The 26353-nt window shown below is 25.0% G+C and overlaps 3 protein-coding genes and 1 long non-coding RNA gene across 4 annotated transcripts; all 4 read left to right on the plus strand.

Annotated features, from left to right (window-relative positions):
- Positions 1-1804: 1804 nt before the first annotated feature.
- On the plus strand, positions 1805-7263 carry LOC145963075 (uncharacterized). The gene is made up of 3 exons (XR_014436068.1): positions 1805-1920; positions 6271-6392; positions 6683-7263. It is a non-coding gene; the product is annotated as an uncharacterized LOC145963075 (long non-coding RNA).
- Positions 7264-13817: 6554 nt separating this feature from the next.
- On the plus strand, positions 13818-14428 carry LOC145962459 (uncharacterized). Its single transcript, XM_083083515.1, has 2 exons — positions 13818-13829; positions 14018-14428. Exons 1-2 carry the CDS (start codon positions 13818-13820, stop codon positions 14426-14428), a joined length of 423 nt encoding a protein of 140 aa, XP_082939641.1.
- A 2088-nt stretch (positions 14429-16516) lies between these two features.
- Positions 16517-19595, plus strand: LOC145963343 (odorant receptor 30a-like). Its single transcript, XM_083085181.1, has 6 exons — positions 16517-16810; positions 18095-18507; positions 18766-18865; positions 19044-19145; positions 19314-19466; positions 19545-19595. Exons 1-6 carry the CDS (start codon positions 16517-16519, stop codon positions 19593-19595), a joined length of 1113 nt encoding a protein of 370 aa, XP_082941307.1.
- Positions 19596-21540: 1945 nt separating this feature from the next.
- LOC145962460 (odorant receptor 10-like) lies at positions 21541-24572 on the plus strand. Its single transcript, XM_083083516.1, has 6 exons — positions 21541-21837; positions 22199-22605; positions 22972-23071; positions 23656-23757; positions 24053-24211; positions 24516-24572. The coding sequence occupies exons 1-6, from the start codon at positions 21541-21543 to the stop codon at positions 24570-24572; spliced, it is 1122 nt and encodes a 373-aa protein (XP_082939642.1).
- Positions 24573-26353: the final 1781 nt, after the last annotated feature.

The following is a 26353-nucleotide window of genomic DNA, read 5'->3' on the forward strand; positions in this document are numbered from 1 at the left end:
TTAAATTAAGGACTTGTTATACAAATATAGAATCTACAGTAAATGAAATAAATAAAATAATTCCAAAATATCTGATATATCTCAAGGTAAAAATAAAAGAAATAAAAAATTTTAGAAGACATACACAAAATATAATTCACTTAATATACTTAATGTATTAAAATATATTTAATAATATAATTTATATATATATATATATATATATATATATATACATTATTTTTTATTAAAATATATATTCTTTATCAAAATATATATTGCAATAATAAGGATAATTCACTAAAGGAAAAATAAATATTTTTTTACAATTCGCGTCAATCCCATAGAAAAAATGGATAATTTTTCGTATAATTACTAGCTTATATGCAGAAAAATATAAATTTGAAAATAGTATAGTAAAATAAATTGTATATATACAATTACATATATGTATTTATGCATAATTTATTGTACAGTTACTTTCAAATCTCTATTTTTCTACACATAAGCATAGTAATCCTACGAGAAACTATTCATTTTCTAGGGGTTTAGAGCGAATTGCGAGAAAATATTTTTTTTCCTTTAGTGAATCATCCTTTATTATTGCTTGATGCAAGAGCCGTGTACGTAATTTTTCTTCCACTGAATCCGCAAGTTCCATCCACACTTCCAGCATTCTTGAAATTCAGAATACCAGTTCAAGGATTTTGATAAAATTTATCTGGTTCTTTATTTTTATCGATAATCGAAGATTTCAGCTTTGCGTTTGAGATTAAATTCTTAAAGAAAAAAAATCAAAGAGATTATATTAAATGTAAAGGCAAACATTCTTATATAAATTTGTATTGTCTACATAAATATTTTAATTTCATTCTTATTTTATTTTATTATTAGTACATAAAATAAAATAAAATACATTGTAGCTAATTGTTATTTATTTTATAATACATTCAATAAAGTAAAATATACTATTCTAGTGTTTATTTATATATTAGAAATGAAAGAGCATGTGTGTGGTGATAGATCGTGAATCAAACATGCGTTTAATCGACAGCATGTTTGATAAACGGTATAAACGATGCATTGGTTTATCGTCAAATCAGTTATCAAGTATATTGATTGTGTCGCATCTCTTACTACTAGCTTACTATCAAATATTTGCTTTGATGGGTAGTTTTTACATGATTGATTCTTAAATGATATTTTATGTAACAATTAGATCAATAAATCTCTCAATAAATCTTAAAATTAATATTATTATTCAATTGATCTCTTTATCGAATCTCAATTTCAAAATTTTTATGCATTTTTTGAATTATTTATATTACATAAATTACATTTTTACACAGATCAAAATCATAATGTTAAGTTCTTTCCAATTATTTACATAAATTTACACACATAAAATTACGTATCAATCTTATTTATATATTCGTTTAAATAACGGATTTATCGATAAGTCATGAGCTTAAGTATTTTAATTTATTAATAATTATTATAAAATTTAAACATAATTATTAATATATCAATTATTAGCTTTATTACAATACTAATAATTATTATCTACTTTATAAATAAATAAGCACTTTATTGTAATTTATAAAGAAGAATTTTTGAAAAAAATTAGAAATATTACAAGTCTTCGAAACATACATTCATAACTGGTTGTATCTATGCTTAGAGCACGTAGAACACGTAGTTGCTACGCTTGACAGATAAGATAAGCTTATAAAATTGTAATACAAGCGATAAAAGAAATGCCGACAAAAAATTCGTCAATAGCATACGTTATCGTCATTATGAGTCAGCTGAAGCAGATAATGCTAAAACACAGGTAAAAATGCGTCATATTCTCACTGTCATTCAGCGTTGACAACAGAAATGTTTTCACAAAGTCTGCTGCTGATACTGCTCTTCTGCGTCTTTTACTGCTACACGCAAGTAAGTTAGTGCTCGTCAAGGTCTAACATTCTAATTGTAAAACTTGATCGCTCTACAGGATAACTTATCTTTCATTAAATCTGTAAATTTTATGAATAATCATATATTTCATATTCTAAATTATTGTAATATTCCCTGTAATATGCAATGAAAGATAACATGTTTGACAATTTCATGTGTGTTGAAAAATATAAAATGTTATTTCTAAGATAATTATAAGAAAACTCATGCATTGTTAATACATTGTAACATATAAATTAAGTTAACGTTATACGTTTTTTCTTATTATTATTAAGAATTTATATTTTATCAGATATTAAATTGAAAATATGAAATAAAACAGTTGACTTAATTTATATGCTACAATGTATTTATATACACGGTGAGTCATTTTAATCTATAATCCCAATTATCTCGTTGGCAAAGCATGACAGAGAAAAAATTTTCCCACAAAAGTTGTTTGTTTCTTTGGGGGCCATAAGATGGCACCATTGGTTTGACCTTGAAGAGTCATTTGAAGGTCACGTGAAGGTCACCTTCAATTTCTTAAATGGAACCTACTATTTGTCATTGCATATTCTTGTAGCTTATCTCGAGAGCTTTCCAAAACACTATAATTAAGTACCTTTTCGTTAAGTACTTTTTGAGTTGAAATAATTTCTTAATTTTACATAAACCGTAAAATATCTTGTAAAATATTCATTTTTCGATTATCTTACCTTAATACTTTTACGTACAAAATAATGAGAGGAATCAACTGGTGTAAAGAAAACACATAGTTGTTTTGAAGAAAAAATATATAATTTGCAATTAACAATTCCATATTTTTTCTTAAAAACAACTATGTGTTTTCTTTACACCAATTGATTCCTCTCATTATTTTGTACATAAAAGTATTAAGGTAAGATAATCGAAAAATGAATATTTTACAAGATATTTTACGGTTTATGTAAAATTAAGAAATTATTTCAAGCCTCATAACTCAAAAAGTACTTAACGAAAAGGTACTTAATTATAGTGTTTTGGAAAACTCTCGAGATAAGCTATAAGAATATGCAATGACAAATAGTAGGTTCCATTTAAGAAATTGAAGGTGACCTTCATGTGACCTTCAAATAACTCTTCAAGGTCAAACCAATGATACCATCTTATGGCCTCCTCGAAACCATAAAACTTTTGTCTGAAACATTTTTCTCTAAAATGCTTTGTTTCCGAAATAATTGCGTGCGTTAATTAAAATGGCTCACCCTGTATATACGCTTTTTCTTTATATATATATATATATATATATATATATATATATATTAAATCCATTTTAAATTAATTAGCTGCATAACTAATTAATGTTAGAGTTTAAAAGAGATTAGTGATTTCAAGGAAAAGTCGAAATTGGGACAGATTTTCGGCATTGATGCTTAAGAAGAAAGTTTGTACATTTTCATTGACTGTATAAATATTCTCTCTTGCGTTAGTTTGCGTCTCTGTCGTAAAGTTTAGCGACAGGTATGGTGCAAAGTCTATGCGCGCGGTTGTTGCGCGATTAACCCGTTCACGTGGCCGATATTGCATTTTCGGGTCAAATAATGATAACGAGCCAAGTTAAACAATAAGCAGTTTCTCGGAAGGACGATGCTGTCGGCAAAAGTTTTAATGAGGATCGAAAGACAAGTCGCTCGATTTCCTGTCTGACATGAACAACCTCGATCTCCTGTCTCAGTCAACTAGATGCGAATTTCAAGCGTCGGCAATTAGTTATTATACTAAATAGGCATGTAGATTAGATGGGAATAGATCAAGTTTTGCAATGCAATTGCAGAGAAAGCAGTTTAATTTCATGTTTTTTTGTTTAGTATATAATATTAATTAATTTCAATTTTTAATAACAATTATACGTATGAATCCATTTTTTAGTTTAATTATATGTATGAATCAGCTTTTTAACTAATTTATTTTTAAATCGAAATTAAGATTTTGGTGCAAAGATTTTAGTTTAATATAATCAATGAAATTACATATCACAGACTATTAAAATTATTTAAAAATGAGAAAGCGTGCAAATATTTTTCAACATATTATATGTATGTATTTAAAATTTAAAATATGTAATTTTTGTCAATATTAATGAAATGACACTTTTTTCTTTCTTTCTCCGCAAAATAGTGTATCTCTTTTAGATTATGTGCTCAAATATTTATATTCAATAAAATAATGTTAACGTTAATGACACAGAATTTCTTATAATTACTAATATTTATCAGATACGAGCTCTTTATTTTATCTTATATATATGTGTGTGTGTGTGTGTGTGTGTGTGTGTGTGTGTGTGTGTGTGTGTGTGTGTGTGTGTGTGTGTATGTGCATATGTATATTTGTACATTTATAACAAAAATCAATTCATGAACGTAGGAAAAAAGATACAAGCTACAATTATATTTTATAAATATTAAAAATTACAAATTCTGTTTTATAAAAGTAAAATGAATATATTAATGATTAATTAATTATTTTTTTGGAAAAGGGAGATGGAGATCCTATAATATAACATTGAAATGATATATGCAATAACTGAAAATTCCAAATATATCAATGTTTATTGAATTGCAAGCGATAATATCTATGATATTTCGATGTGAAAGGTTGGACATACGAAAACACATTTCAAGCGCACATTGATAAAATGTAACATTTTATCTTTGAAAGATAATATTTCAAATTTACTAAAAGTTTACTAAAAAGACAGGAGACTGTGTCAAATTAAACTATAAAAATATAAAAAATGTATTATTTCAGGATAAATTTAAAATACAAGTATATATAATGCATTATATCGCGATACGTGACATAATTTTAAAAAACAAAACTATATCTTTATCTCTATAAATTAAACAAATTAATATTTATCATCAGTAACGTCAGTATTTTAATTATCGAAACTTAGCATATAGTTTATGTAATTTTACATATATATAATTTGTTATAAAATCTTAATCTCTCTCTCTCTCTCTCTCTCTCTCTCTCTCTCTCTCTCTCTCTCTCTCTCTTTCTCTCTTCAAAAGGAAAGCAGAAAAATTTGAAATGAACAACATATAAATAATAGATATAAAATAGATAATAGATATAATAGATATAATAGATATAAAAAGAATTTGTTTTTAAATAAGTTATCTATTTTATAGATAGTCTAGCATGGAAAATGTATTTAATTTTTTAGTACAGATCCTTTCAATCTTATACTATCCTGTATCATGGTTATATAAAAATAAATATGTAAATTAAGTAAAACTGGTAGAAGAGGTTGCACTATCATCTTTCATTTCGTTTGTAATACTTACGAAACTGATTTTCACCTTCCCCGCCCACTATTTCCTTCCTTGTAACTTAAAGGATTTGCTAAACGACCATTTAAACACTCAAAAGACTTAACTTTCTTTCCTTTAATTAATTCCCTGCTGATTCTTCGGAATATTAAACGACTGAAAAAGAAAAACAAAGTTTATATAAAAAAACCTCTTTACAGTAGTATTTTAATAGACTTTTATGGTTTAGGTAACTACACATTAAACACACATACACATTAGTTTCTCTCTCTCTCTCTCTCTCTATATATATATATATATATATATATATATATATATATATATATATACATTTATCATATTCCAGATATTACTACAAAAATTTCCCAGTTTTATTTGTTTTATCAGTTTTCCCGTATTCAGTTGAATAGAACAAAGAGTAAGCTTTATGATGAGGCTGCAAAAGCGTGAAAAGAGAGTAAGAGGTATAGAAGGGAGGAAGGTCGCGCTCGAGGGAACACGCATCCAAAACTAGATTATAAAGTTTCATTGTGTTATCACTGCTTAAAGGATTAACGCCTTCTTGCGAAACGCGTGTTGGGAATTCTATTCAGTTACACTGGCTTGCACAAAATCGATGCAGAATTGAGTAAAGTGGCAAACTAATTAGCCGCACTTTTCTGTGCCATATATATATGCATGAATTATTTAAAACTCCGATGAAATTCTTATATGTCTTATATATTACACAAAATATTTTAAAACTCTTGAATTTTATTTTAATAATAGATTATAATGACAAATTTTAAAAGAACTTCTCCTTAATATAATTTTTTAAACAAGAATGATTTATATATTCATATATATATATATATATATATATATATATATATATATATATATAAAATTTTTATGTATTGATGTGTACATGAAATACGCAATACTGTTCATACACATTATAGTAGCCTTTGAATCAATATTTTTACGTATGTATATCTACTTGTTTTTATGTTATTTTTAATATTTTATATGTATTTATTATATTTATTTACAGGAGATCACAGTAATGCAAAATGAAATAAAAAGTACAATGAGCGAATCGATGATAATATCGACTGCCATGGTTTGCTCTTTGGTCTCAGTCTTGATTGTGCTAGTTCCTACAATATTATATTAGTAAGTATTTTTCTGCATATTTTTATAATAATAAAAATACATATCATATAATACATTATCTTGATACATTCGACAAAATCATTTATGTTAAGTATTTTTTAACATATTTTTTAACATATAATTCTAGTATTTGCTTAAATAAAATAATTCTAGTATTTGCTTAAATAAAATTACATTTCTATTTAATCTCAACATTATTTACATCATTGTATTAGATAAAATGTATGAAATATTTATAATGTTTTAATATGATATTTAATTATATTTAATATAAAAATACTTTTTTGCAGTAGGTACTGCTCTAAGAGAGAAATTGAAGTACCAATCAATTGAAATATCGTCAATATTGGTGATTGCAGACTGCAATCATTTTTTTCAACTAAATTGTATTATTAAATAGATATAAGCATTCTATGTCACATATTAAGATTAAAAAAGAATTGAAAATAATCAAACTTTTTATCGCAAAACGGCCGCATGCCGCTGTTAATCCGCATATTTATTCAATAAATATACATAAATTAACGCATTCGCGTAAACTAGTATGAATTTTATAATTAATCCGTCAATCTCATTTTATAACTCGTTATTAGCGAAACCGCGCGAACAGACTGCTCTGTTAAATTTCGATTCGATCAAATGCAAAATATAACGAGGGCAGTGTATTTTATATGATTAACTCACACAAAATGATCAATTATGTATACAACATATATTATCTGCTTGTCAGCTGCGTATAATATCAAATATATATCTAATGTATGTAGTTTTCTTAATGTTAATATTTTATCAATGACAAAATCATTATATAATTAATATTTATGTATGAAAAATTTTTTCTTTGTTTATAAAATGTTTAATATCAATTTTATGGAATTTTGTCTTTGTCTTGTTTTGAGATTTCCTATTTCCTACTGTAAATATTAACATTTTTTGACTGAAGCGGGTTTAAATCGCTCTCCGAAAGCAATTAAAGCTATTTTTTATAAATTTTAATATTTGACTAGCAGTATATATGAATGTGAAAGCCAGGATAGAATCGTGATATTAATCGCTTTTAGAAATATTCAAACTTATGTAGAAAAATATATATTCTACATTATTAATTAAACTTTTCACTTTTTATTGATATAAAAAAAGTACAAAAAGTATGTAGATATAAGTCTAGTAAATTTAACTTATTTGATATTAAAGAAAAGAACAATAATAATTAAGAGAATTATTGCACAATTTTACTTTTATCATAGCTATATTTTCTATATGCTGCCATCTTACACTTGTTGCATATACTAAAACGATTTAAGCTTATAAGACTGTGTATGTAGATATTGGATTTTATTATTAACTTTCTTTATATACATATAATAATTATAATCTGGAATCTATAGTTATGGCATTTATTTAATAAAATATTATTCTACGTTGTTTATGTATTTAAAGATATAGAATAATTTTTAAAAAGAGTATTACAAAATTTATAAGTATACTTTGAAATTTAAAAATAGTAAAAAAGAATTTCTTTATCTCAGATAAAGCTATTATAAATCTTAAAATAACAACAGTTATATGATTATATAAAAAATATTAAATATCATTCTATACAAAAAAGATCGATCTAAATAATATCTTATGTCTGTTATAGATTCTTTCTATCTAATGTATATAGTAAGTATTAATTTCTCTTATTAAAATTTTACATTTATAATCAAATTTTAAAAAATTGTTTCTCGCACGCAAAAATAAATACAATTAAATTTACATATATATATATGTTTACTTTCTCTCTGAAATTTGTTATTACGTTTTTGTTATAAAATATACCTCGGTGTGAAGTCTAAATAAATAAATTTGAAAAATTAATCTGCTAGCTAAATACTTATAAAATCTTTTAGTAATAATTTTTTCAGTCATATATTTTCAAATGTATTTTTATTGAAATTTTTTTACTAAAAATTAAATTTTTTATTCAATTCCCTACATTAGTATTCTTTTATCCGGTTACATATATGTACACTTATAGTGTATATATACATATGTTAATATTATTGTGTACATTTGTATAGATACAGCAATTGTATCAACTGAAAATAAAGGAAAAAAATAAAGAAATTTAAAATTTTTAAACGAAATTTCAGCAATTTATTTTGTTTTAATTTAACAAAAACATTATAAATTATCTAAGAACACTCTTCAATTGATAATTCACTCTATGGAATCGAATCGATGAGCACAGAATCGGAAACGATAAAATGTCCAAGTTGCAACGAAATGTACGAACATGACTGATACTTCAACTTCAGGCCAGGCAGTCACTGACGTTGAACGATAATGAAACTATACCCGTGCTCTATTTGACCGAATGGTCTCGATAATTTCATTCAAATAGAGTACTTTATCGACTTGGATAACCGTGTCCTGTTTGTGCACGATTGCAGAATAATAATAGTGCAACAAAATGTGCGATACGCACATATTGCAGTAAGAAGTGTGAAATGCAATACAATACAACAGCACATGTTCCATCCATTGTTATGCGTACATAAAATGATGTGCTCATATCAAATAGATCTGATCTATATATATATCATCAAAAAGTTTTTTCTTATTTAAGACAAATTTCTCGTACATGATCTCTGAATTTTAGTAAAAATAAACTAAAATATAAAGTTTTACAACAATAATTATTAATTTTGCAATAATTATTGCGTAAAAAAATGGTTAATTAAAAAAATAAAAACTTGTTGTTCAATATTTTATGTTCTTTCTTTCTTTCTTTATTATTTTTTGATCTCTGAATATTTGTAAAATAATTTTAAGACAGTTTCAGCAATTATGCGTAATTATTTTTTTAAAGAATTTTTTTACTCTTAATTTACAGATAAATTAACAGAACTGATACCCTTGATTCTAAACACATTTTTAATATGATGTTCGTCCTTTCTCTTCCTTTCTCTTTTTTTTGCAAAAGCAAACTATATCTGAAGAGATTTCAATTACAGCATAAAATTTTTTTATATAACAAGAAAAAAGACATGTTCAACTATTCTATAGTAAATATCTCTATTTACTAAAATATTTTTATTTACTAATTCTATTAGTAAATAAAAAAACTATTCTATTAGTAAATATTTATAACCAATAACAAAATTAAAACAAAAATTGCCTGAAAAAAATAATATCATGCACTTACAATAAGAGTAACGAAGTGTCACTCGTAAATTTGTGTCATAACATGAACACAAGAACAGTCAACGTTGATAAGGGAAAATATGTATAAAGCTCTTTCCTCAATGTGCATAGTAATATAAAGTTTAATACAGTCTCAAACTTTCACGAATTGTGATCAGAACTGCTCGGTACACCAACGCCCAGGCAAACGCGCGCATTCTCGGTGCATTGCAAATTTGAAATGCTTCTTTAAGGCATGAAGCACAGTCGGGTTTTACGTTGTGCAAAAGAGCTTATTTGGGAATTTCGAAGGTAGAGAAGTGAATCCATTACGCTTGCGTCGTAACTTTGGCTTAAAACGAAATCACAACAAAATACTTGGTAACGATACAACTAATTAACGGAAATCATATAAGTAAAAATGATGAAAGCTAAGAATATATTGTTGCCAAGAGAAAACGATATGTTAATATTTGTATTAATACAAACTGTTGACTATAATTAATCACTACGAAATTACAAAATTAAAAAAATATTTTAAAAAATTTTTATTGACAGTTAAGAAAATTGTGGATTAAAAGAATTAAAAGTTAAAAAATTAATTAGTTGCGAATTTTTTTATTACACAAAGTTAGATTATTCTAACACTTTGTTTTTTCATTTTAATCGTTTAATGGTAAGAATCATAATCGATATAAGTTTACGACAAGTTTAATATTATCTATCGTTGGTAATAAAACATTTTATCACTGATACCGACGATATTGTATCATTAAAACAATCTTACGGATACTCGCGTCAAAAAGAAAAATGAAAGATGTCATGATCCGCTTTTAGGTGATCTCTGAAAGCGATCATCCTCTATAAACATCATAACGTGAACATGGAACTACGAAGCCAATATCTACGAATGTTTTCAGTGGATAACACACAATTTCGGATTGTATTCCATGCTACGTGCATGAAATGTCGATAACACTAGTGTCATAATGCAAAACGTTTGTATATATTAAATAAATTTCTAATATAAATAAGTTTCATTGTAATTTTTACGGACAACAATTATTCCTTTAATAACATGTAGAGTCAAATATATTTCATCCACGACATTTTATTGTTTTACTTTTCAACGATTAAATATAATCTATATCAACTACGCGTAACAATCAAATCGCAGAATCAAGTAATTAAAATAACAAAAGATTCAATGAGATACAATCGTTTAATAAATAATTAAAATCTACAATTTAAAATATTTCTATGCTTTAATATTCCGCATATATATAAAATACGTAAAATATTTCGGCAACGAGTTGATAATAACACGGTATTTGGCCTTGACGGCAAAGCGCGCTATTGTTTACATCTCACGGCCTTGTTCTCATTCGCGCGACGACACTTGAGAACTATAGTCGTAGTGCGAAATACTTCGTATATTATCGAATTCTTTTTTTAAACGCGATCGCGTCGAAATATAATTATTACAACTACCGAATATTAAACTTTTAAATCCAATTTTAATAAATTATTCATTTGATAACGTTTAAAGTCAAATATATTTCGTCTGATATTTTAAATTTTCGTAAAATGCGAACATAAATTAATCATTAAATAAACGATTATTATGTCATAATCTTCAATTCATTACATTAATCTTTCGATCTTACGATTGGTGTAGTATGCGTGTACATACTATCAACAATAAAGATAGCACATGTAGCGTCATTTCTAGCGCATAAATTTGGCTTCATATAAATGTCGAACGTATCGTCTTCTCTCGTGTTCTTTATTTTTTACGATATAAAAAAGTATGTATCTCTCGTGTAATTATTTCGTGATCGGGAGTGTCGTGCAAAGTGTTTCGCGGTCGTTCGATATATCTAATCATTATTAATCGTATTTTCGAGAGTGAGTGTGAGTGCCATGAATAACAAAGGACAAGGAGAAGAGGAAAAGGAGATTAGGAAAAGCATCAGACAACATACGGAGCAACGAAATATGTGATGTAAGTGATTTATAAATTATTTATTATTTATATTTTCATATAGATTGTTCTTTTTTTATTTTCTAATTCATTCTAAATATATTGTCAAATATAACGCATATATAAAATATTTTAGTTTTCATTTTAAAAAATATTTCAAATATCTATAATAAAATATTTAATATTTTAATATGTTTTTGCATTAATTAATATTATTATATAAATTGTTTAATATTTTGTAAAATACTTCACAATGCTGTAATTATTAATTATTTGCATATTTAGAATTAGAAACTTTTAATATATTAAATTTACAAATGCATTTATTTATATGCAAGAAAATATTTTTCTGATAATTACAGTTTACAATATCAAATATCTGTTAAAAAGGCAAAAAAATTGACGTATATTTACGCGTAATAATTAATTTTACAATCGATTAATTTAGATTTGTTTTATACAAAATAAATTTATAAAAATATTAATCGATTGTATTTGCACTTAATTTGTATTTGGCGTAATGATTAATATTAGCTTCGAAATGTTCGATATATCAATAGTATTTGTAGATTTGCAATAATTTTAACAATAATTACTATATATCAATAAATTTTCATTATTATTTATTATCATAAAATTTCTGCAAATTAGGAACTAAATTGTAAAAAAATTATATTATAGCTTTATACTATATATTATAGCAAGAATTATAATATTACTAATTGCAATTATATGCTTTATTTTTAATAATATTATATGTTATAAAATTGACAGCACTATATTAATTAAAGCAAAGTTATATTAAAACGGCAACAAACGGGCACAATATGACGACTGTAAATGAGCATAAAATTACCCTGATGTACCGGTGAAAATAGTAAGTGAAATAAGTACCCGGCAACGGGAAGAAGTTTTGCTCCTTCATTGACCTTTTTTAATAGAGATCGAATCTATTATATCTTTGAATTCTACGTATGGTGGCATGTAATAAAATTATGTTTTTAAATATATGAGTATTCAAGATTAACGATATAAAAAATAAAGATAAAAATTCTAAATCTTAGGGAATTTTAATAATATAATAAAATATTTAACAATAAAATAAATATGGAAAGGAATATTATTTAAATTTTTATTAGTTTTTAATGGGCTTGATGAATCTTTGATAAATAAAAAGTAAATGCAATATTACTATTTAATAATAATAAATAGTAAAATAAAATAAGTTGAATAAAATTGATTTATAATGTTGCATTATTAAAAATCTTTTTTATATTCATTGAACTGTTAGATTATTAATATATGGAATTGTTAATATTAAATTAGTAATTATGGAGAGAATGCGCAATAAAATAATCGAATCACAGAATCAATTAACATAATAATAAGCTCCGTAATACGTACCATCATTTAATAAATAATTAATCTATACTTTAAAATGCTTGTATAATTTAATAATCTACGTGTGTATATATATCATTGTGTATATATGTGCATATGTACATATATATTTATTGAAAAAAAATCCTTTATCAATAACTTTCCTACTTAATCTCAAAATAATGTCTCCTTCTAATGTCGTTTACAATGAATATTAATCTTCACATTAAATAAGTCAGAGTTGAGTTTACTAGAATTATTTATTAATTACCATTGCTCATTAAATATGTTTACGATGACAAATTACCAGAAATGAGCTATTATTTTACTCTATCTCATTTATAATCTCATTTACAATTTCATCAGAAATATTCTATGCCAGAAAGAACATAAAACGTGTTTCTTGATTTTTGCGTTTTAAATTCTTTGAATAATGGTACAATTACGACCGAAGATTCATCAAATATTTCGTTTTATTCATATAGGTGGTATTATAACAAATACGTGGCCGTATGATCCTAATAGAGGAAAACTTATTTTTATTTTGCGAGAAATTGAGTGGAGTTTTATATTCTTGAATATAATTGTAGTAATAGTGTCATTTATGTTCTCTATTTATAAATCTTGGGACGATATAACGACGATAATGAAGGCTCTTTCACAATTTTCTTCTGCAGTGGACACGTTTCTCAATCTTATCATATTCAAATTAAAAAGCATGCGCATACAGGTCAGTGCATTGCATTAACCATTACTCTCGTATTATTCTGATGTTGTAGAGTGAGATATATTTTGTATAGTGATATACATTTGCTCCTTACACAATGTCACGTTATGTTTGATATTTTAAATGCGTAAATGATTTTTTTCAGATATATTATTAATAAATTCTCATGAATTTTCATGTACTCTAAGTATTATTAATATTGTTTCAAACAAAACATTGTGTCGTTCAGCTTTATTACTTATGCATCGTTGAACTTATTTTTTAATTTGCTAATAAAAATATTAAATATTAATAAAATATTAATAAAATATTAATAAAAATATTAAATATTAATTAAATATTAATAAAAATATTAATTAAATTTAGAATCTTCTGCGAGAAATAGAAGACTTTCTTCGCACTTCCGATGACAATGAAAAAACCATCCTGCAGAAATATACGGATCGTTATTTCTTCTTTTCTGTATTTATTATAATATGCAACTGTTTAGCCATTGTCGTCTTTTCTTGCGGTCCTCTTTTTCTTTTGACGAAGTTTCCTATTGAAGTATGGTACCTATTTCCTATTGAATCGCCGATTGCAATACGTATCTTCTACACCATACATGTCTACTGTATTATAAAAGTTGGACTTAATTTTATGCCGAACTTTATATTGGCCATATTGTTTTTATATTCATCTGCAAGATTAGAAATGTTATGTTTAAAAATACAAAACGCAAAGAATAAAAGGCAGATAAATTCATGTATTAAGAAACATCAGAAAATAATCAAGTAAGTGATTAAAAACCTAATTAAAAAACTCTTTATCATAAAATTGTATCTAATAAATATAGTAAATTTTTAGATCTTTTTACATATCTCTATAGTGTATTGCAAGTGTATTAATATGATCAATTTATTAATAATTTAATATATTAATATTAATATAAATATATTAACATGATTAGCATGTTTTGATATAATAACATATAGTAAGTAATAAAATTATAATTTATTTTTCATAATTAGATATATGAATGAAATAAAACATACTGTGAAATATATTCTTCTCAAAACAAACATTATGATGGCATCACTTATTATTTTTGGTGCTTTCCCAATTATTCGCGTATGTTGCATTTTTATTAACATTTAATTATTTCTTATTATAATTCTCGGTTTCTAACGATATTTATTTAACTTTTATTTTAAATTTATTATATTGTTTACTATAGAAACAACCGATATGGGTATTATCTCAATTTATATTTATGATAATCTGTGGATATCAAAGAGTATATATTACTGCTTTGACAGCTGATGACTTAAAAGAAAATGTAATTATAATAAAAATTGAAGTTATTTTCTTTTTATTTAGTAAATTTATAATAAATTATGAATAATGTGAATTAGCATATTTTATATGATCATAAAAACTATTACATTTATAGAACTATTTTGGCAAAAACTAATTAATGCTTTATAATAAATTAATATTGATACTGTTACGATTTTAGAGTAAGCAGATTGGAATGGAAATATATAATATACCATGGTTTGAAAAATTACAATATAACGCTAAAGATATATGTTTCATGATTCAAAGGAGCCAAATACCATTTGAAATCAGCATAAGAGGTCTTCTACCAACCTTATCCCTTGAATATTTCGCTAAGGTGTATATTTTTTATATAATCTTTTTTTTATATAATAATATTATATAATAACTTTAAGCATAATTGGAGATAGAAATAAAATAAAAAATATGAATTATCTTTTTACAGTATCTCGTGATGACGTTATCTTATTTTACAACAATGAGAGCAATAATTGGTGATTAAAATAAAAGGAAAGACAACTTACATATGTATTATTTTCACATCTATTAAATAATTACACAAACGCAATATAAATTAATAACTATATATATATCGATTTTTTATATATACTGAAATATGTAACTAAAAATTATTATTTGGTACTAAAAATTACTATTTTAAATAAATTATATAAAATGCAAGTTTTTTGGAAAAGAGTTTGAGACAAATGTTGCTTAGAGCGATTTTTAGAATAGGCAAACTTTTACCATTGTTTTTGTCTGCACAATAGTATTTATAATTTAAAATTTTTAATAAAATTAACAACTTTGTTTTGAAACAATATTTTATTTAACGCTTAAATTGTAAAGTAGCATGATCAATTTATTCATAAAATACAAGCGATTATTAAGATGATATTATTCTGAGTATTGTTAAGAAAAGAAAGAAAAGTATATTGAAGATAAACATGATATATTGACAATATCTATCTGTACCTTACCTCATGACATTCTGTATATTCTATGTTTGCTACATACTTCTACTACGTCTCGAGCATTATTATAATAAAAAATTAATTTTCTTAATCAATGATGTGTGTGAATAATATGTCAGACAGCATTTAAAGAGAATATTAATTTCTATCAGCTTTACTATGCTTTGGAACTTATAAAATATAAGTCATTTCTTGAAGCTATAATTTGACTTTTAGTATTTTCCTAGAAAACAACGCAAATCATACTATCTACTAAGCACCTCTATTCATATATTAATTATTTACAACTTATAATGAACTTCAATTCTCTATATTCTTAATTGCGTTTCAAAATACTAAAACAGCGCATATATTGAATGTTTAATGATAAGAAATCGAGAGTACATGGCTCGGATTATATTCAAGAACCCCTATTCATATATTAATTATTTACAACTTATAATGAGCTTCAATTCTTTACACTCTTAATTGCGTTTCAAAATACTAAAACAGCGCATATATTGAATATTTAATGATAAGAAATCGAGAGTACATAGCTCGGATTGTATTCAAGAGTTAACTGTACATAGAAATGGCACGTTTTCACTTGAAGCCTCAACAACTGCTTTGGATTCTTGAAATATTAGGAGTGTTATCCAGTACATCGCCAAAACCGATATCTGGAAGATTTTACAACATTCTTCGAAATATTTTTTGGTGTCTTATCTGTGGCAACTTTATATTTCAATTAATCGGCGAGATACTCTACATTTATCACAATCAAGATGATATCATTATGGTGCTAAAAACTATATTGATGGCTGCTTGTGTTACTGATGGGCTTCTAAATCTTATATTATGCCACATTCAAAGAGAGCAGCTTCAGGTATGACAGCTTTTATTATTTTAATCAAATATAAGAAAAAAACGTATAACAATGTGCAACAATAAACAAAATATGAAAATGCTACAATTTTCTAAAAATAATATAAATAAGTTTAAATTTACATAAAGATTACGCAATATTAAAATAAGATTTATATAAAAATTTATAAAAACTAAAGATTTATATAAAGATAAAATCATAAAAATTATGAAAGATTTTTATAATTTATCTTACGTAAATAATTAATATTTTAATAAAAAATTTAATAAACTTATATTTTGCCATAAAAAATAAATATATATTCACGTTTAATTTATAATTATCACATTTAATTTTATGTTAAAAACTGTCATTAATATCTTATCTTGTATTTTATTATTTAGTAGATCTCAATAAACATATATACACATATATATAGGACTATTTTAAATATACAGAATATTTATCATGAATATTTTGACATGCCTTTTATTTTTAGAGAAAATATCTCCAGAAAAGAAATTGCTTTATTATAAGCGAATAGTATGAAAAAAATTTTCAGTCGAGGTTTTTTTTTAAGATCATTTCGAAATCATTGTTATTTCTTAAAATTGTATTATATTTTTTGATTCGATGACATCAAAGTTTAAGACGTAAAAAGACTTCAAAATACGTTTTTCAGTACGAAAGATTAAGAGAAATTGAGTAAATTAATTTTGACATTTATTCTTTAATGTATAATTAAAATAATAATTACGGAGATATCTGGATGCACTTTCGAGCACGACAAATAAAAAATCGCAAAACATTTTTTATTTCTTGACTCAAATTAGAATATATTCTGTAATATGTATATGCATTTTTTTATATTATTCGATATTATTGTGAAAATATGTTTCTGCATCGATTGATAATATGATTTTAACATTACCAACTGACAAAGCTTTGCGTTGTACTATTGTAAATAATATGTTCTCTAATTGTTTGATTGAAAGTAGTGCAGTCACTTACTTGTTAGCTTATTCATTAGATTTAATATTTAAATAACGTAATAATTAAATTTTTCTGTAAAAAAGATTTTAAAAAGTAATAGTTTAAAACAACATATCGTTATAATATCAAATCCATATTCTTAATTAAAAAATTTCCCTAAATAGTTATGTTTTCAGTTAATTTCTAAGATATTTTTCCATATTTAGAATAAAGAAAATTTTCAATTGTAATAATAAATGAAATAATTAATATGCACAATCTGCGCGAAATTTGATAATATATATGTGTATACATTTTTAAAATCATTTACAGCATCTTTTAGAAGAAATTGAAAACTATCTACAAACTGCTAATAAGAATGATATAAATATTCTGCAGAAACATATGAATCGTTATATGTTAATATCAGCAGCAAATATTTTATTGCTATCCTGTGCTGGATTGATCGTCTGCTTTCGCCCTCTGGTCACAAATGATCGTTTTCCTGTTGATGTGTGGTATCCATCTTTTATGGATATACCACTTACAATAAGATCATTTTTAATCTATATCTCTCAAATTTTTTCCGGCATAGAATGTGTTCTAGCCTTTAATACCGATATCACAATCGCCACATTTATCTGTTATTTCACCGCTAGACTCGAAATATTACAACATAATTTGAAAAATACAAAAACCAAAGATTTTATACATGCATGTATTAAAGAACATCAAGATATTATCAAGTGAGTAGCATATTTTTATTTTGATACTAATATTTATAAAAAAATATTTCTATTTATTGTAACATTCATTGTGTTTAATATAAATATTAACGTTATATTGTTAAATATATTTCAATATATTGTGTATGTATGAGCATACACTAGCATAAATGTTAGAAAAGTATTTTTAGCTAAAAGATATTTATATTTATCTATGAATTCGTAACAAAGAAGATATATTACGTAAGATGCTTTTATACCACTTATTATCGAAATTAGATTAGTTGAACTGACCCAAGCTACTATACAATATTTAATTCTAAAATTTAATCTTACCATGGGCATAACTATAGTTTGCAGTTTCTTTCCACTAATAATTGTAAGTTTATTAGCAAATTTTTACTATTTAAGATTTCTTTATTTATTAATGTATTTATTATTCAAATTGCACTTAAAATTAGCATTTAAGAATAAAGATTTAAGAATAAAGATTTTCTTTTATTTTCTTCACTCACTTTCTCACTTTAAAATATTAGAAACATAATTTTATTTCAAAGAATCAACCCTTGGCTGTAAAAGGTCAATTTATGTTCACATTGCTTAGTGCATGCCAAAGATTTTACATCAGCGCCTGGTCAGCAAATGATTTAATTGAGATGGTAAATAATTTTAAAATATCTAGTTATTATTATCTAGTTTTATTATTTCCATATATTAATAATTATTATGTTATTTTGATCTATAAATTATTGTGAAAGAAATATTGACGAAAAGATATTATTATAGTTATTATAATTATTAAATTAAATTATTCTATAAAATTTTAGAGCGAACAGATAGCATACAACTTTTCGTTCGAAGATTATATGACACCAGAAACTATAAACGATATTTTATTCATAATAATTAGAAGTCAAAAACCTCTTACAATATCAATGGCAAGTTTTCTTCCCGTTCTCTCTTTAGAATATTTTGGAAACGTAAGACAGATTTATATTAAATACATAATATATACGTAAAGAAATAAATAAATTATTAACATTCGTGTTATTTTGCAGTTTATGACAAAGGCTTTTTCTTATTTTACGGCATTGAAGAGTATATTATAAATACTTAATTTTATATACACATCTAGATACTGTTTAATGCATAATCTTTATTTATTTTAGAATTTAATTCGTTCATTGCAAATATTATTCTAGAAACTATTATTGCACGTATTATAATTATTTTTTTGCAATATAATTTTTTTAATTTAAAAATTTTCAAGGCTATTTTTGTTTTAAAACGATAAAACTTAAAAATTATATTTATAAAAATGTACACATTTTTGTAAAAAAATTACACTATTAAATATCATATTTATTGTGCAAGAATATGAAACATGTACAAAAATTATTGAAAAACTTTCCAAAAATAAGAAGAACTGTTCAATATATGAAAAATTTCAAAGCATAAAGGAATATTTCAATTTCAGTATTTCATATGAAATCGAGATATCGATAGTTTTACTTATAAAAAATTTTACGAAAATCAATAATTAAAATGGATAAAAATAATATGAAATAAATATTATATGTACGTGTATATATACTTATATATATATACAGGGTGTTTCATTTTAATCCGACCAGTCGAATATCTCGAAAACCAAGCCCGGGAGAGAAAAATATTTCAGACAAAAGTTGTTTGGTTTCGAGGGGGCCATAAGATGGTGACAATGATTTGACCTTGAACAGTCATTTGAAGGTCACATAAAGGTCACCTTAAATTTCTTAAATGGAATACCCTATATATTTTTGCACATTCTTGTAGCTGACATCGAGAGCTTTCCAAAACACTATAATTAAGTACCTTTTCGTCAAGTACTTTTTGAGTTATGAGGCTTGAAATAATTTCTTAATTCTACATAAACCGTAAAATATCTAGTAAAATATTCATTTTTCGATTATCTTACCTTAATACTTTTACGTACAAAATAATGAGAGGAATCAATTGGTGTAAAGAAAACACATAGTTGTTTTGAAGAAAAAATATGTAATTTGCAATTAACAATTCCATATTTTTTCTTAAAAACAACTATGTGTTTTTTTTACACCAATTGATTCCTCTCATTATTTTGTACATAAAAGTATTAAGGTAAGATAATCGAAAAGTGAATATTTTACAAGATATTTTACGGTTTATGTAAAATTAAGAAATTATTTCAACCCTCATAACTCAAAAAGTACTTAACGAAAAGGTACTTAATGATAGTGTTTTGGAAAGCTCTCGAGATAAGCTACAAGAGTGTGCAAAAATATATAGGGTGTTCCATTTAAAAAAATTGAAGTGACCTTCATGTGACCTTCAAATGACTCTTCAAGGTCAAACCAATGATACCATCTTATGGCCCCCTCGAAACCAAACAACTTTTGTCTGAAATATTTTTCTCTCCCGGGCTTGGTTTTCGAGATATTCGACTGGTCGGATTAAAATGAAACACCCTGTATATATATATATATATATATATATATATATATATATATGCATATGTATATATTTTTTGTTTCCTTCTTATTGTACACACAAACACACACACATACGCACGCATACTATATATATGTATATATTATGCACATTTTGCCACTGTAGATACTTCTTATAGACATTAACATCGGATATATTCCTTAAAAAAAAAAATCTATGCAAATTACAAGGTTTATGAAATGAGAGAGTAATTGCAGAACAATAACGCGTGAACGCTAGAACTATAAAATATAGATTTGACGAAAGCTGAATATCAGCTACGTTTAACAGCTTTGTACAATGCATTTCCTCATACCTCACTTTATTCGCATCATATCTTACTTCCTCTATCATTCGTAGGCCATTAATTACTTTCTTTTTAATCATGCACCTTGTGAGGAATATGTAATGAAACATCGATTTATGCTTCATTCGCGTTCAGTATTACTACAGCAGTGATGTATAACTGTATCACAAAAAAGGCAATATGTGAATGTATCTGCAAATATAAAATATAAAGAGCAGTGATCTCAATAATCTGAGATGATGGTGCTAATCCGTATAAAGATTCATCAGGTACTTCGCGTACTCGAAATTTGTGGTACGTTCATAAGCACGTGGCCGCCAGAATCCACAGCCGGAAAACGAGAAATCTTTCTTCGAGATCTCGGTTGGACGTTGGCAATTTTGAACGTGTTGGGCTCATTGCCACCGCTGATTCTTGGTGCATGGTATTCCGAAAACGATATTATTCGAATGATGAAGGCACTGTCTGAATTGACAGCATTGATAGAAGTATTATTAAATTTAATATTGTGTAGAATAGGAAGATTACGATTACAGGTTTGATTCTGTTATACTAAATAGTATGGCTTTACATAATATTAAAATCACATATTATGCAAATATATTCTTGCTATCAAGATAAATACTGTTCTTTTTTCTTTTTTTTGTAAAGAATATAATATAATATAATACACATCTCAAAAAAAGTATATGGCTGGGCGCTTATTAAATAAACATGGCACTAATACAGTGTACATAAAATAATGTTATATTTCTTTACAAGTAAAATCTGAATCTTATTAATAAATTGTTTATTAGTTATATTTTCTAAAAATACTATATCAAAATTTTAAATACGAAATAATTATTTTAATTGTTATAATTAAAATATTTCTTCATGTTTTTCACATACGTACAGAAGCTTTTAGCACACTTGAGAAATTTTCTCAAACATTCCAAGTTACATGAGAGGCATATTATACAGAAATATATAAATCGTTACTCGGGCTTTTATGCCTTTGTTGGAATATCCTATATTCTGGCAGCAATCACTTTTTCCTGCGGCCCTTTGTTCTTATCGATAAACCTTCCAATGGAAGCTTGGTATCCGTTTTCTACTGAAACTCCTTACACTAGAACGATTCTTTACATTTTGCAAGTATTCGCCATCTTGCAAACTGGATTCTGTATCACGGTGGATTTTATGATTGCAATGTTCTTCTGCTATTCCGCTGCGAGGTTGGAAATGCTCGGACAGGAATTGCAGCAAATAACGCATGAAAGTCATGTGAAAACGTGCATTCAAAAACATCAAGAAATAATAAAGTAAGAAATTAATTCTCTTTTGAATATAAATATCATCAAATTATAATTTTATAGCACGTTGCACAATCTCTATTAACCATTAATTACTTAAAAGAAATATTGTTTTCTAAATACTCTATTTTCTAAATATATTCTATCATTTAATTTAAAAATTTTTTATTATCTATATCTAGTAAAACATATTATGTATTATTTTTATAAGATACAAGTTGCATACTTATGAAATTAGTCGTCTAGATTAAAATTACGTATTTTAAATTATACATTTCAATATCTTGAACATGCAATAAAAATCTTATCTCAAACTCTTAATAATACAGTACAAAAAATGCATATAATTTTTGTCGTAATTAACATCAATATTAGTTTTGTAGAAGAAGTTCAATATACGGTTCAATATTTAATTTGCAAATCAAATATTACAATGGGCTTTACCATAATTTGTGGAGCCTTTCCGTTGGTTCATGTGAGTAATTACAATATTATCTGTTTATCAATTTTTTGTTTATGTTTTCGAGATATTTAACTATTCTTATAGACAAAATTTAATTAGAAAAAAATTACAATGTTTTTTTCATTATATATTGCTACATTCTTAACAAAAATGGTAACATTAGTGTAAAAATAATAATTGTAATCATATTCTTTCTCTTTCTTTCTGTCGTTTTCTTTCGCTTTCTCTTTCTCATTTTATATAAATATTTATGCATTATTTTCAATAACGTACAGATAATTATAAAAATCATACAAACATTTATTTTTGTATTTTATATAGTATAGATAAATAAAACATTACATAAAAAGCGTAAGGTCCAATATTGGTTTAATATTGTATATTATATTTTTACAATATATATCGTTATATTGCATTTTATTATGTTTTATGTGTACATATTTGTCGTCTCGTAACTCTCATCATTAGACATTTGTCGCTTTGATAAACACACATGCAAAACATGAATTATTGTAAAATATTATAAATAAATTCCAAATAAATTTAAATTATATATATATATATATATATATATATATATATATATATTTATCTAGAAGCAACCTCTGGCTGTAACGGCACAATTTATTTGCATGGTATTGGGAGGATGTGAAAGACTTTATATTACGGCTTGGCCGGCAGATGATTTAGCAGAAATTGTAAGTTATTAGCAAACAAAATATTTATTCGTAATAACACAATCTTTACTATAATAGAAAATTATATATTAATTATTGTTTTTTAGTAAAAACTATAATTAAAAAACACTATAGAGTACATTAATATTATAAATATTATTATATTATATATAAGTTAAATTTAGCAGAACATTTTTAATATATATAAATAATATTTGAATTGAATTGACATTACATCTACGTTGTATTATTTAAGATATATGCACAACTAAATAGATTATATTTATAAAATCTGTTTATCTCCACAACATTTTAGAGTCAACAAATTGCTTGGTCTGCATATAGTATACCTTGGTTTGAAAAATCTCATGAAACAATCACTAATATATTTATCTTTATACAAAGAAGCAAAAAACCACTTTTAATATCTATGGGCGGTATGTTTCCAGTGTTGTCGGTACAATATTATGCTCATGTAAGATATCATGTTATATTATATCATATTATATCATAAATTCGTTTATATATCAAAGTTTGTTATTATTAATATTTTTCTTAATCATATTTATTTATACAAATATATTAAAATACTTATTTATCATACATAATTTAGTTTCCGCATTTTTATAGAAAAAAAGAGAAAAAAGAGAAATAAACTATATAATTTTAAATTATTTTTTTGTACAATCAAAATAGCACAATAAATATTTATGAGAATTTGATTTTTTTTGTTCTCATCTATATATATTTCATAAGATATATATATTTTATTTTTACAGTTCCTGAAAACGATTTCATCTTATTTTATGACAATACGAGCTACAATTGCTGAATAAAGCAATAATTTATGTAAGCGGTACTTTGCGAAAAATATTAAAACATTAAAATATATTATTATAATGTAATCAAATTTACACACACACACACACACACACACACACACACACACACACACACACACACACACACACACACACACACATATATATATATATACAGGGTGATTCTGAACAAACGTTTGTCTTTAAAATATCAAATTCTTGAATGAATTCTAAAACGATTTTTTCTCTTGCAAAATTTTGCCCGGAGCTTAGTTTTTAAACTATAAAGGAAAATAGTTAACTTACGGAACGAGTACAGGAGGTAGGCAGGGACGGCGCAATATAGGCGATTACGTGGGGCGCTCGCCGCGATCAGCTATACGCGATGACTGTAATAATCAGTGTGTGTGTGTGTGCGTACACATTTTTCACACACACACTGATTGTTACAGTCATCGCGTATAGCAATCAACTGATCGCGGCCGTCCCTGCCTACCTCCTGTACTCGTTCCGTAAGTAGTTAACTATTTTCCTTTATAGTTTAAAAACTTAGCTCCGGGCAAAATTTTGCAAGAGGAAAAATCGTCTTAGAATTCATTCAAGAATTTGATATTTTAAAGACAAACGTTTGTTCAGAATCACCCTGTATATATACATATAAAAATATTCTATAAACATAATATTATTTTAATATTATAAACATAATATTATATAATATTATTTTATAATTAAAACTAATTTAAATAGAACTATGACTATTAATATATGAGTGATACATCAACTTAATATAATATTTGTGTGTGCGTGTAGTGTGTAATATGTAACGGTAGTGTGCTACTTTATTCTATTAAACATTTAATATATTATAATACCATTTGCAGAAGCTTTAGCTTACAAACATTTAATGTATAAAATGATAAAGTTTCCTTTTTTTAATACACGCTTTCTAAAAAATATACATTTATTATTGTGGTATATTTCAAAAAATTTATCTTGTGTGTATTCGCAGTTTGTAACAACAGTTTTGTCATATTTTACGACAATAAGAGCAATAATTGCATAAATTATATAGATAAAGATAACTCTAAAATAGAAGAGAAAGACAAAGAAGAGATATATAGATAGATATTTAGATTTTAAATTATATTATTTTATTAGATTTAAATTAAAAAATAATGAATAGAAAATATTTTAGTAATAAATATTCATATATTATATCCTATATAATAATGTATTCATTTTTATCACTAAATATCTTTACATATAAATGTCAATTATAAGTGTCAATTTCTGACAATAAACATCGTATCTAAATAAATAATCGATAAGTAATTTTTTGCATTTGCTTAGTTACATTTATTTACAAAATAAAAATCGAAATCTTTTTTAAGATAAAAAATTTGCAATGCAATATAGTTTTACGTCGAATAAATAATAAAGGCTAATATTTTATAAGGCTATATGTTATAGATTTTATTTTAAAAAATTTTGTTCTTTTTATATAACATTTATTGTTTAAATTTTGCAATTTTCGAAAACGGTTTTTCTTATTTTATGACGATGGAAACAATTGTTAAATAAAGAAATGGCTTGTCTAAGCACTAGGGTTTGCGAGAAATATGAACACATTAAATTATTTTTCTTCAATTATTATTTTTTCTACAACACTTTTTGAGAATTTTGCTACTACATAAATAATTAATGTATAGACCAATTTTGCTACTACATAAATAATTAGTGTATAGACCAATTTTTTATTTACGATTCTATGCTTAAATAGGCTTTTAGTTTGTAAT

The sequence above is a fragment of the Camponotus vicinus genome, unplaced genomic scaffold (assembly GCF_025532165.1).
Source record: "Camponotus vicinus isolate PSW18456_S1 unplaced genomic scaffold, iyCamVici1.0 SCAF_12, whole genome shotgun sequence".
NCBI lineage: Eukaryota > Metazoa > Arthropoda > Insecta > Hymenoptera > Formicidae > Camponotus > Camponotus vicinus.

Excerpts from the sequence above, each read along its gene's own strand:
- LOC145963343 (XM_083085181.1), top strand. The coding sequence starts at position 16,517 with ATGGCACGTTTTCACTTGAAGCCTCAACAACTGCTTTGGATTCTTGAA. Across the intron at positions 18,866-19,043 it reads GTTTCTTTCCACTAATAATT|AATCAACCCTTGGCTGTAAA; the intron begins GTAAGTTTATTA and ends TTTATTTCAAAG. Across the intron at positions 19,467-19,544 it reads CTTTAGAATATTTTGGAAAC|TTTATGACAAAGGCTTTTTC; the intron begins GTAAGACAGATT and ends GTTATTTTGCAG.
- LOC145962460 (XM_083083516.1), top strand. The coding sequence starts at position 21,541 with ATGGTGCTAATCCGTATAAAGATTCATCAGGTACTTCGCGTACTCGAA. Across the intron at positions 21,838-22,198 it reads TAGGAAGATTACGATTACAG|AAGCTTTTAGCACACTTGAG; the intron begins GTTTGATTCTGT and ends ACATACGTACAG. Across the intron at positions 24,212-24,515 it reads CGGTACAATATTATGCTCAT|TTCCTGAAAACGATTTCATC; the intron begins GTAAGATATCAT and ends TTATTTTTACAG.